The 11,288-nt window shown below is 37.0% G+C and overlaps 3 protein-coding genes across 3 annotated transcripts; 2 read left to right on the forward strand and 1 right to left on the reverse strand.

The window, feature by feature from the left end:
- Nucleotides 1-329: 329 nt before the first annotated feature.
- On the forward strand, nt 330-1,986 carry LOC129300667 (potassium channel GORK-like). Its single transcript, XM_054939237.1, has 4 exons — nt 330-533; nt 630-924; nt 1,208-1,327; nt 1,557-1,986. The coding sequence occupies exons 2-4, from the start codon at nt 716-718 to the stop codon at nt 1,558-1,560; spliced, it is 333 nt and encodes a 110-aa protein (XP_054795212.1). The 5' UTR covers nt 330-533; nt 630-715; the 3' UTR covers nt 1,561-1,986.
- Nucleotides 1,987-3,899: 1,913 nt separating this feature from the next.
- LOC129300664 (PHD finger protein MALE MEIOCYTE DEATH 1-like) lies at nt 3,900-6,305 on the forward strand. Its single transcript, XM_054939233.1, has 3 exons — nt 3,900-4,194; nt 4,411-4,645; nt 4,739-6,305. The coding sequence occupies exons 1-3, from the start codon at nt 3,900-3,902 to the stop codon at nt 6,303-6,305; spliced, it is 2,097 nt and encodes a 698-aa protein (XP_054795208.1).
- Nucleotides 6,306-6,678: 373 nt separating this feature from the next.
- LOC129300663 (protein RGF1 INDUCIBLE TRANSCRIPTION FACTOR 1-like) lies at nt 6,679-10,702 on the reverse strand. Its single transcript, XM_054939232.1, has 4 exons — nt 10,418-10,702; nt 8,011-8,280; nt 7,282-7,428; nt 6,679-7,167 (listed from the first exon to the last, which is right to left on the reverse strand). Exons 2-4 carry the CDS (start codon nt 8,269-8,271, stop codon nt 7,018-7,020), a joined length of 558 nt encoding a protein of 185 aa, XP_054795207.1. The 5' UTR covers nt 8,272-8,280; nt 10,418-10,702; the 3' UTR covers nt 6,679-7,017.
- Nucleotides 10,703-11,288: the final 586 nt, after the last annotated feature.

The following is an 11,288-nucleotide window of genomic DNA, read 5'->3' on the forward strand; positions in this document are numbered from 1 at the left end:
AACAGATTGAAGTTGTATTTGCATGTCTCCTTTACTTCTAAAATTTCATTCCTTTTGATGTCTAAGTTACAAGCTTTGCTCATTGTATCATAAAAAGGGGATTCGTGACTTCAGCTGATCATGAGTGTCTGTTTTGCCAGTGCTGCATAAGTGGATCTATCTTTTCAGCTTCTTGATTTTCATCTTTCGAAGAGCAAAGTTAACTCATTGCACGGAAGATTTATTTTTGCTCTGGTTTTATACGTACGCTAGCATTAGCATCCCTGTAAAATTTATTATGGCATGTCCCGTTTATGTAATATTTCATATTGTACCTAGTCGGATAGAGCGTTTTGTTATTGTTGTTGATCTCTGATAACTAGCACGCTCCCTGTCACTTGAAATAGAAACTACGGAGCAAAGTAGTCATATATTGATATGCAAATGCTTATCTGATATGAATGTCCTTTTCTCATAGCATCTCGCAGCATCTAGGGGATATGAAGAGATCGCCCTTTTCCTTATTCATGAAGGTGTAGAAATCGATGCTAGAGGTACTTCTTCGATATCAAAAAAAACCTGTGTCTATGTAATCACCGAAATTTGTTCTTCTGACATCCTGGACATAATTAATTCGGTGATTTGCTTAGATAACTATGGGAACACACCATTATTTGAAGCTGTAAAGAATGGACATGATCGAGTGGCTTCTTTACTAGTTGGAAAAGGGGCTTCTATGAAAATAGAGGATGCTGGCAGTGTTCTATGTAATGCAGTTGCAAGGGGAGATTCAGATTATCTTAAAAGGCTATTATCTAATGGCATGGATCCTAATACGAAAGATTACGATTACCGAAGCCCTCTTCATGTTGCTGCAGCAGAGGGTTTGTTCTTAATGGCTAAGTTGCTGATAGAAGCTGAAGCTAGCGTTTTTATCAAAGACAGGCAAGTTAAATTACTCATTTTGCGTGTTCATGCTGACATGATCCATGCTAACGCATAGATAACTTGGCCAATCTTTGGAACTCAACGAATTTTTGCCACAGAAATTCTCCATATAATTTAAACATCAATAAGTTCACCTGATTTTTCAACTTTAAAATTTTCTATTCCTTTGTTGTAAATGCGAACATTTTCACTCTAATGGCACTATTTTGCTTTAAACTGTGAGGTGCGGGGTTCGCATCTTGGGATTAAAATTGCCTTTCCTTTTCTCTCCGCCTTGCAGGTGGGGAAATACCCCAATTGATGAAGCTCGGCTGTGTGGAAATAAGATTGATCAAGCTCCTGGAAGAAGCAAAGTCTGCTCAATTGTCAAAATTCCCTCATCTCTCCTCAGAACTTACAGGTTTCGACAATACTCTTTATTGTCATTTGTTCTGTAGAACTAGAAATATGATAGACTCGGCAACGTTGCCATTAAGAAATCTTTGGACTCAACGTTGTCATTGAAGAGTGAAAATCTTTAGATCCCCCACCCCCCGGCGGTCTTCTAGCTAGCCTCAACCCTAAATTTCTCCACACCTTCCTTTCATAGTTCTCCTCTACGTTGTTGATATTTCTTTTTCCGTTTGCAGATAAATTTCATCCTAAGAAATGTACAGTCTTTCCTTTCCAGCCATGGGATCCAAAAGAACATAGAAGACATGGGATTGTACTATGGGTTCCACACTCCATTGAAGAGCTTATCGAAACAGCAGCAGAGCAGCTAGATGTTTCTAGTGATTGTTGTATTCTATCAGAAGATGCTGGTAAAATTACTGATGCGGATTGATTATGGATGGTCAAAAGCTGTATTTAGTCCACGAAAACGCATTAAAGATGTGTAGTAATATGTTACGGCCTTCCTGTATTGCCTTCTGTGTTGTATTGTGAGCAATCATTGCTTTTAATCACATGGAAATGTACCTGTATCTGCAAGAACCTGTTGTGAAGCTGAAAAAATTACATGATGCTGTCCTTCAGGTGTTGCATGCAATAAATAACTAGTGAGCATGATTCCTTAAATGCAATTCTCAAAGTCCTACCCTTTTGCCATGACTTGGCAATTACTACACTACAGGCTCGTTTGGTTCAATGCTATTGTACATGGACAATGGTAACTAGTATTGCGTTATCATTAGAAGAGTGGTTAGCATTTTAGGTGGACTCATGGTAATGGCTATTACACATCATTACCAAAATGATGGCAATATTCATTTATATCTTCCCCTGTGAATTTTCATTGCACTTCATTACTATCTCTTCATTGCAAAATAATATGAAGATTGCATTGCATCTTTCCAAAAGAATAAAGAATTGAACTAAACAGGTAGTATGTCATTTGAGTTACCCTCCCTAATTGATTTTCACTTTGGTATGTTAATGAATTAGGTAGGTTTTGCTTTAGATTCAAGTTCTATATCTGCCTTTTGCACGATGTGGGTTTTGAGTGTTGAACATTGAGCTAATGAATTGCCCTAGCCTATTAGTTGCCTCTGGAGTATGTTTTCCAAATAGAAAGTTCTTCAATGTAGTGTACACTCTATTAGGGAACTTAGGGTTTTTTGTTTCTTTAACAAGTTGAATTGCAATTTTTTCAAGTTGTCATTCATGATAAATCGTAGATCAAATGAATGCTAAATACTAAAAAAAAGTCCATTTGTTTTGAGATTTAAGATCAAGTGAAAGTTCAAAAAGCCAACTAATTGTAAAGCCTCTTGTGTGATATCAAAAGATAGCACACCTAAAATTTATGTTAAATTTGTCTAAAGTTCTTTTAAATTATGAAATTAGTAGTAGTTGATTTGTAATCTTTTTTACTGTTTAATAAGTTCTACCTGAAAATTGTATTGAAGAATGATTGAGATGCAACAGAAAAAAGTTGAGCAATTAACTCCAAGAAACTCAAGATGGATAAGGCCAAGCACACCAGCAGTTCCATTATAAAATTCATCACTAACTGTTAAAAGTTTAGTTTCGAAATAAAAGCTTCTCAGTCATCCAATGCAAATCTTGTGGTGAAAGACTTGATCACCAAGTCTCTTGGCAAGGCTAACAAGCCAGAGACATCGAATAATATAGTTTAAGGATCATGGTTGTTGGTAGAAAGAATTTAAGCTATAAAATGAATAATTCAGATGCTCGGTATATAAACTACTTTGGTGAGGTGTCAAATTTGTGTCAGAGGAGGTGATCATTTATCACTCCATGATGCACAAAGCAAGAATTTGAATATCTTTATGATTTAATAGGTTCACCCATGATTTAAAAACTAATTTTATTTATTTTATTGAGTCCAAGATATTAATTTTATTTATAGACAAATCAACCGCATAATAGTTTTTCAAACTTCTAATCATGCGATGTTCCTTGTGAAAAAGAATAGGAAAGCTTGGATTATTTCATTTAACAAAAAAGAAGAAATAATATTTTTTGGCTGAAAGCAAGAAGAAAAATTGACAAGAACGTAAAATAAAAATAAAAAAAAAAAAACGTACTCTTATCGCCTTATTTCAGTTCTATATGGAAGATGGCTAGAAAACTCTACTATGTCTCATGCCATTGCCACCAAATAAACGACTGGTAGTTAGTAGTTAGCACACGTGGCGCCCATACAACATATCCATCTGTCACCAATACAACTAGTTGCCGCTTCACTGTCTCCAATGGCGAAAGGACGATTATGGCCCCGGCGACACCTCTTCTCTTCTTTTGAATCTCCACTCGAGCGCGCCAAGTCTGAACGACTGGACACCAATCGTTTTAACAGAATCAGTTAAGACTAGTGAGCTTCTTCTCTCCCTTCTCTTTTTCTTTCTTTCTCCCCCTCCCCCCTTCCTGTGCATACGCCCACGAGGCTTTGTGCATGACAATTTTTCAGAAAGAATCGAAGAAGCGAAGTCTTGGGGTATCTTCGAGCACAAAGCGAAGCTTTAACCATGTCCTTCTCTCTCCTCGAAGCGTGTAGGAAGAGAAAGAGATGGCCCAAGGTTTTCAGGTTTCACTCTTTCGCCAACCCTGGTTGCCCCATCAATCCGAACGGACCTTTCAGAGATAACATTCGTCTTTTCCTTCAAGAATGTGGAGAGCTTGAAGACTTCGAGATCCAGGGCATGCCTTTATGGACCACCTTTCTTATTCACGAGAAATCGAACTGTATGACCCCTCTTTACACCATTGAAGAGAATGTCTACCACTCTACGCACCCATTCTGCGACCATTGCCGATGTGCAGGTTAGTCTCTGACTCTGAATCGTCCATTCTGTAATCTAAAATTTTCCAGTTTGGGGGCTGTTTAATTCTCGTTTAGTGATCTGGGTTGATTTTATCTGCCAAGAATCTTGAGTTGTCGAGGGTTTCGGTGGTTTGCATGTAAGCTTTCCTCTGTTTCGTTTGGTTCCTTCTGTTTTAGATGCTGATATGGGTGATTATTGAGATTGTGATGACTAGGCTGGAGCGGCCATTTTGTATCGAAGAGAAGGTACCATTTTATAATCCCCGACGATAATAAACCGTTGACTGAAGGTTTTCTTGATAATCAGAGTCATCTCTTGCATGGAATAATTCACTGTAATGGGTACGGCCATTTGCTCTGTGTTAATGGCATTGAAGGGGGTTCTAAATTTCTCAGTGGCAGAGAAATCATGGATTTGTGGGACAGGATCTGTACAACTCTTCGAACAAGGTATTGGAAAGACCATTAGACCTATCTTGATTCTGCATGAATTTCTCAAACGTTCTGAGAGTCTAAACTTTCTGGGGTTTGTTTCAATGGCAGGAAAATCGCAGTTGAAGATACATCAAAGAAGCGCTTGATGGATCTTCGCCTACTTCATGGAGTTGCTTATGGCCATTCTTGGTTTGGTAGGTGGGGTTACAGATTTTGTCGTGGAAGCTTTGGTGTGAAAGAGCAAAACTATGATGCAGCGATCGAACTTCTAAGTTCGTTAGAGCTTGATGAGGTCGTTCAATGTTTTAGTAATACAATTCGCCATAAAGAAATCAAACAAATAATTCGCCACTATAGAGACATGAGCGAAACCCAGTTGATTACAATCAAGGATCTTCTCAGGTTTATGCTTACCGTCAAGTCTCGGGCACCTCCTCCGCCTAAGAGACTAGTTTTCAATATCACTGTTCCTCCTCCTTCAAACTTCTGCTCAAAAAACTCGACGAGATTTTCAATGTCAAGCAAGCATAACCCGTTAAAGGAAAAATCAGTCAGGTACAAAAAGTTCAGTTCTGCAATGGCTAATATGGACAGTAGGTGGCCTACAAGGCGACTAGAATACGCAGCCCAAGTGATAGTAGATGCATTGAAAGAAAACAAAACAAACAGTTCAGGTTCTGGTGGGATGACGAGGCAGGATGTTAGAGACGCAGCTAGGCTCCACATTGGTGACACAGGCTTGCTGGATTATGTGCTGAAATCACTGAATAATATGATTGTTGGAAACTACGTTGTTCGTCGAATGGTCAACCCGACAACTCGAATCCTAGAGTACAGCATTCATGAGCTGGGAAATGGATCTAAAGCCCCCGAACTACATCGCGAGCTAAAGGTTTTTAATCATATGGAGCCTCCAGCAGAATCAGAACAAGTGCCAGGAATTGATGTTTACAGTGACGTAGCTTTTTTCTACAAGAATGTCCTACTGGGTTACCCAGATTCAGAACAAGTGGACTTGGCGATTCAAACAATTCTAGACAGCAGGCATTTTGTGAAGGAATGGTCATTATTCGATGAAATCGAGCAAGTTTTGACTTTCATATGCCGCTTGATACCCAACTTTGTTGATGATAAACAAGAGTTGAACAAGGAAGTATCCCCAGGTGAGATTGTGCTGGTTCCACTGCATGCAACTGTTGGAGACTTGAAGCAAGCAGCTGAGACTGCTCTAAGGGATACTTATTGTATTGCAGAGAGAGTCATGGTTATAGAGATTGCAGAGTTAGTGGGAATCAGTGATGAGGAAGTGCTTTTTGGGCTAGTGGAGTCTGGTGTGGATCTGCGTGTGAGGGGCATTGGCTTAGATTTGGTTACTCCATTGAAGTATCAGGGAGGTGCAGACAATTGGAAGGTGACATGTGAATGTGGAGCTCAGGATGATGATGGGGAGAGAATGGTGGCATGTGACATTTGTGAGGTGTGGCAGCACACAAGGTGCTGTGGGATTGATGACTCAGAGACGGTGCCACCATTGTTTGTGTGCTCTGGGTGTTGTGACTCACTTGTACCTCCAAGGGTTGATTCTGCATTTAGCAACGATAGCATGGACTGTGCTGATGATTTTTTGATTTCGTCAGAGCCTAATAACTTTCTGGAATTTGGGTATGGCTACTGAATACTGCAGAAACTTGTCTCTGTAATTGTCATTTCATGCAATGATTCATGTATTTTTTGTAAACTTACATTTAGAAATACGCTCAATTCTTGTATGGAAAATAGGAAAAAGAAAAAGGAAAGAAAAGGGACTAAGAATTCTGGCGCGTAGAGGCAGCCTCCGATTGTGTACAGTGGTCAATGTTAGCCAGTTAAATTCTACGGCTGGATGAATAATAAAGAATATCCGAGCATATATAAATTTTCATGATAGAGGCTTCTTGTATCTGATATTGTACATCCCATATCTTGGTCTGGGATTTATTAAACAACCTTGCCAAACCTGTACCTAAGGGTCTTTAGATCACATGACTCTGGATACTGCAATAGAAACGAAGTTTAAGTTCATTGATTTATTATTACAACTCGACAGCTTTTCCATTGCAATTGATGAAAGTTGAAGACTTTCAAATCATTTCAGTCTCATACAATAGTCACATGGTTAATTCACAAGACAGTTGTTGCAAGCGAAGTCTAATCACCACGGGCAAACAGAGCTAGTTATGCAACTCCAGAGACCATAAGCATATGCAGCATATTTACAAATTTAAGTAAAACAAGGCAAATAGATTAATTGCCTTGATGACAAAAACTTGATGGTGTAATTACTCCCAATCCTGTCTACATCATATAAGGATATATATAAATCACCAACCACTTGAGGGTTGAGGCTTTCAGAAGAAGGGAGCCCTGCGGGGTGTTCCCTTTCTTTTGTTTATTGGCTTCCGGAGCACAGAGGCCTTCTCTTTCTTTCCCTTAGAAGGACGCTGCTTGGTAATGAAGGGAGGAAGTGAATCATCGGGCTTCCTTAAAACAGCTTTAACCTGAAAGTTCAGGCTGATAATAATAAATATGCTAGTGATAAAGTTCAAAATAATGACTGAGGGGACGAGAAGGGGTAATCAATTTTGCAAGAGATTGTCGAAGTACTGGCGTGCCTTGCATGAAATGGAGCAATAACGATACAAACGAGGGTTATTCAGCCTTCTGCCACAGGTCTCACATGACAGATCAGTATTTGACTCCAAACAGCCGTGTGGAAGAGGATTCAGAGCAATAACCAATCTCTTGTTGCATGTGTAGGTCTGCATCAGGAAGGGATCAATTTTAAAAACAGAGCAATTGAACACGTTAAGATTCACTACTTTGTTTCCATCAGTAATCCACCTTTGAAACATGCCCAAAAGAAGGGATTAAGTGTGGTATAGGCACACATGCCTGACACCACTCAAAAGCTATATGTTGTACTTATTGCCAGAAAAGAATGCAGTTCAGAATGTTGACAGATGGGATTCTCGTTTACTAATTGTCACCAACTGAACCGGTTTTTTTTTGCCCCTCACATGGAAAGTAGGACTGTAAGAGAACAGCACAATGACAAAATAATGTCGTCGGTAAGGACCACCATGAAAGAACATTTACTTGAAGCTCTATAATACTATTAGCAATATGCTTGTTTTAATCTTACATGACACAATCATACTGAATGCAAATCACTCACTGTTATCTTTCGCACTATTATACCAAGGTCAAATGACATAAAGATTAAGCTTTAATTAATAACTAACTAACAATAAGAACTTGAGATAAATCAAGTCTACTACACAAGAATTGGGTCAATACTTGAAAAGTTTAGCGAATTCTCAAGGCAAGGTAGGATATCGTACCTGAATGTGTGAACAGTCAATATGCTTTTCAACAGCAGCTAAAGCGACAACATATTTGTAGACATGTTTGAAAATGCTCAGCATTTTGTGGCATCGATGGATGCCATGAGACACACAGTATTGGCAAGCAGACTTGTTGCAGGTCATACAGTATTTATTCCGTTCATTCTTATGCATAGGATGAGCCACACAAGAATCAAAGAAAGTTTTTTTCAGAATAGGCTCGAGCCACCTAGGCTTGTGCACCCTACGTTGGGCCATTTGTTCAACCTGTATGAGGAACCATGTTAGTTTGCAGTGTAAGTTACAGAAAGAAACTAATGTCTATCTCATCATTATTTTTCTAATTTTTTTAATCTGAATTATTTATATTTCCATTTTTCTCCTAAAAAAAATCAGTCCTGCTCAAAGTCTGGGATCTTGTGTTCAGAAAGTACTTCATTCACATTTTAAATTAATATGTGCAACTTCACTTTGCTTAGGACCAACAACTAATAAACGCAACCTATTCTGAACTAAAGGACTAACACAAGTTATGCAATCAATTTCTATCACTTGTTTCAGTTATTATAGTTTGTTTCCCTCAATAAACCTCCGTATATGATTAAACGTTATCAAATGCTCAAGCTACCAGATACTATATGCAGGGGTCAACAAAATCTTGTGTTTCAGCTTCTGAATTTAAACAAAATCAGCAGTGAGAAGATATGCTTGCTACTCCACAAGGCATGAGATGTTTAACATATGGTAAGTCTACTGGATTATCTGATACAGTATGATGTCAATAATTATGATAAAACAAACATTATACAAGGAAACCAATAGAGATGAGAAAATGAACATAAAGGTTACCAAAAGTTGAAAATCAAATTCAAAGTCGTATGCCACCAAGAAGCATTTAATTGAATGTGATTAATTTCAATAATTCTTTTTGTCGTCATTTGAGAAACTTCGTTGAGATGCGACAAATCAACAATAGAGAAACAAGCGGTTGCATTAAACGGATTTAACAATTTTTGAAACAGCAAAAGGACTAAATAGTTGGCCGATAATAAGGAAATATTTACACATAGAATGAATTTATGGAATTTTCTATCTGCTTCTGAAAAGTCATACAGTTTTGTTATATCCAACATCAACTTTTACTTCCCTTCCCTTTTCAGATGAATCTTGATTTTATAGGATAGACAACTAAGAATCAGATTCTGATCATTCTAAGCTATTTCTTAGACTAATATCCAACTTAGTAAGCCTTTCAAAGAAAATTTTTGATATTATTTTGCTCTAATGATGATTTCCCAAGCCCGGAAAGAGTTTTTCCTTTCATAAATTTTTAGCAAGAAATAACTCTGTGACAACCCATTTACCTAGAGGGTATAAGGATCTAATCCTTTTCAAATAAAAAATCAATTCTTATAACCCTCTACAAAGCAATTTAGGAGAAGCAATACTTTTAAAATTATAACCAAAAGATGCAAAAGGGAAAGACGTATTTGCTTTATACTTAATTGACATGAGAAATATAGAAGCAACCAATCGCTTTACCTTCTCCACTTTTCCGGAGGAAGAAGCACTCATCTTTTTCATCCTTCAATCTCAAAAGGAAAATCGATTCACAATCTTAGAGCTAAAGGATGAGGAGAAAATCCAAATTCAGTTTGACGAATTTGATTATACAACAAAAGGCAGAAAGGAGAAGGGAGAGAGAAGGAATCCTAGAAGTTAGCTTGAGATACAATGCTTGCTTTTCTTTAACCAGTTCATTTTGTAACTGAAGAATGAGTGACTGAGGTGTCAGGTAAACAGAGACTCTATTGATGAAATCAAGGCAACTAAGCTAATCCACCTATCTTGTTTTCCAGTAAATATGCAGGACAGGTGTTCATAAAGCAATGAGACTAAAACGACTTTGTCGCTAGCAGAATTCAGTTCACATCTTTATGATCAAAACTATTACTCTTCCTTAGAGAGTTTGTATAAAATACGGAGGGTGCCATTCTTTGAATTATATAATCTTATAAATTAGAGAATGCAAGAGTGAAACTTCATTCACTAACCATAAATGAAAGATGCCTAAAAGCTTCTTGGGATTTATGTTGATTTTATCAGCAAAGTTAGACAATAGCAGAAAAGGCCAACGCTTTGAGTTCATCCTTTTACACAAAGTAACCTGGATTTCGGGACTGATCAGAAAAATATCAGTGAGAAACGTTCATAAACATTAAGGCGATTACATGAGAAGCATTTCGTCTCAAAGGAGAATAACGAATCCCAACAAATGCCAACCACTATATCATCAAATGCAATCCTAGAGTCTTCTTGCCGATCAACATTTCATACATTATTATCATTTATGACATTGTCACGAGCAGTTAAACAAGCATTTCAACTTATGAGTTCACATTACCTAGCATCCACTCAGCCAGGATCAAACAAAGGTGTGTCTTGGCGAAACGCCATTTTGGACTTTACCACCTTTAGTGGTGTCAGTTGCGTCAATGGCAAAAACAGAAGTCTCCGTTGTAAGCAATATACAGAGGCATTAGGGTAGAAATTTAACGAATTAAAGGAAGATATACTCAGTCAAAGTGAAATGGGTGAAGATGACGGGGAAAGAATGGAACTTTATCATGCTTGATAGGTATGAGTGGCTACTCACTAATGCTCCGCAGAATAACTCCGGGAGGGAAAATTTTCAGGACAAAGAAGTGGGAGAGTAGATACAAAACAACAGCTGATGGAGGGTTTTCTGCAGATGAGTCCAAAGTTGGCATGTTTAATATTTTTTTGTTTAGAATAAATGGAAAGTTAATCCTTTTATCTCACGCTCCTTTACCCTCCGTTCGAATGAGAAAAAAAATAAAAAAAATAAAAAATGTTAACTCTCCTCTTATTTAAATGGATAAAATAAATAAATAAATAAATATCATAATAATTATAATACCCTTATATTAAAATATATCATATTTCATGTAATTATATTTATAAAAATAAATAAAATTATTTGTTAAAAATATATTTTTATATTATATTATAAAATAAAATAATTAAAATTAAATTAATGCAATTCTAAACATTTGATCTAGTTAATGACTAAATTATTTAATTAAATAGTTAAATTAATGTAATTTATAACCATGAAAATTAAAAATTATAAATTAAACTGTTTAATTAAAATTAAATTAATATAAGTAAGTAATTTTCTAAAAGTCAAAGCATGAAATAAATAAGAGAGAGGGTAAATGGTGAAAAAAAATTTTACTCTCAAAATCTCCCCA

This window comes from Prosopis cineraria, unplaced genomic scaffold (assembly GCF_029017545.1).
Source record: "Prosopis cineraria cultivar Desert tree isolate PC_DT_omini unplaced genomic scaffold, ASM2901754v1 PC1696, whole genome shotgun sequence".
NCBI classification, from domain to species: domain Eukaryota; kingdom Viridiplantae; phylum Streptophyta; class Magnoliopsida; order Fabales; family Fabaceae; genus Prosopis; species Prosopis cineraria.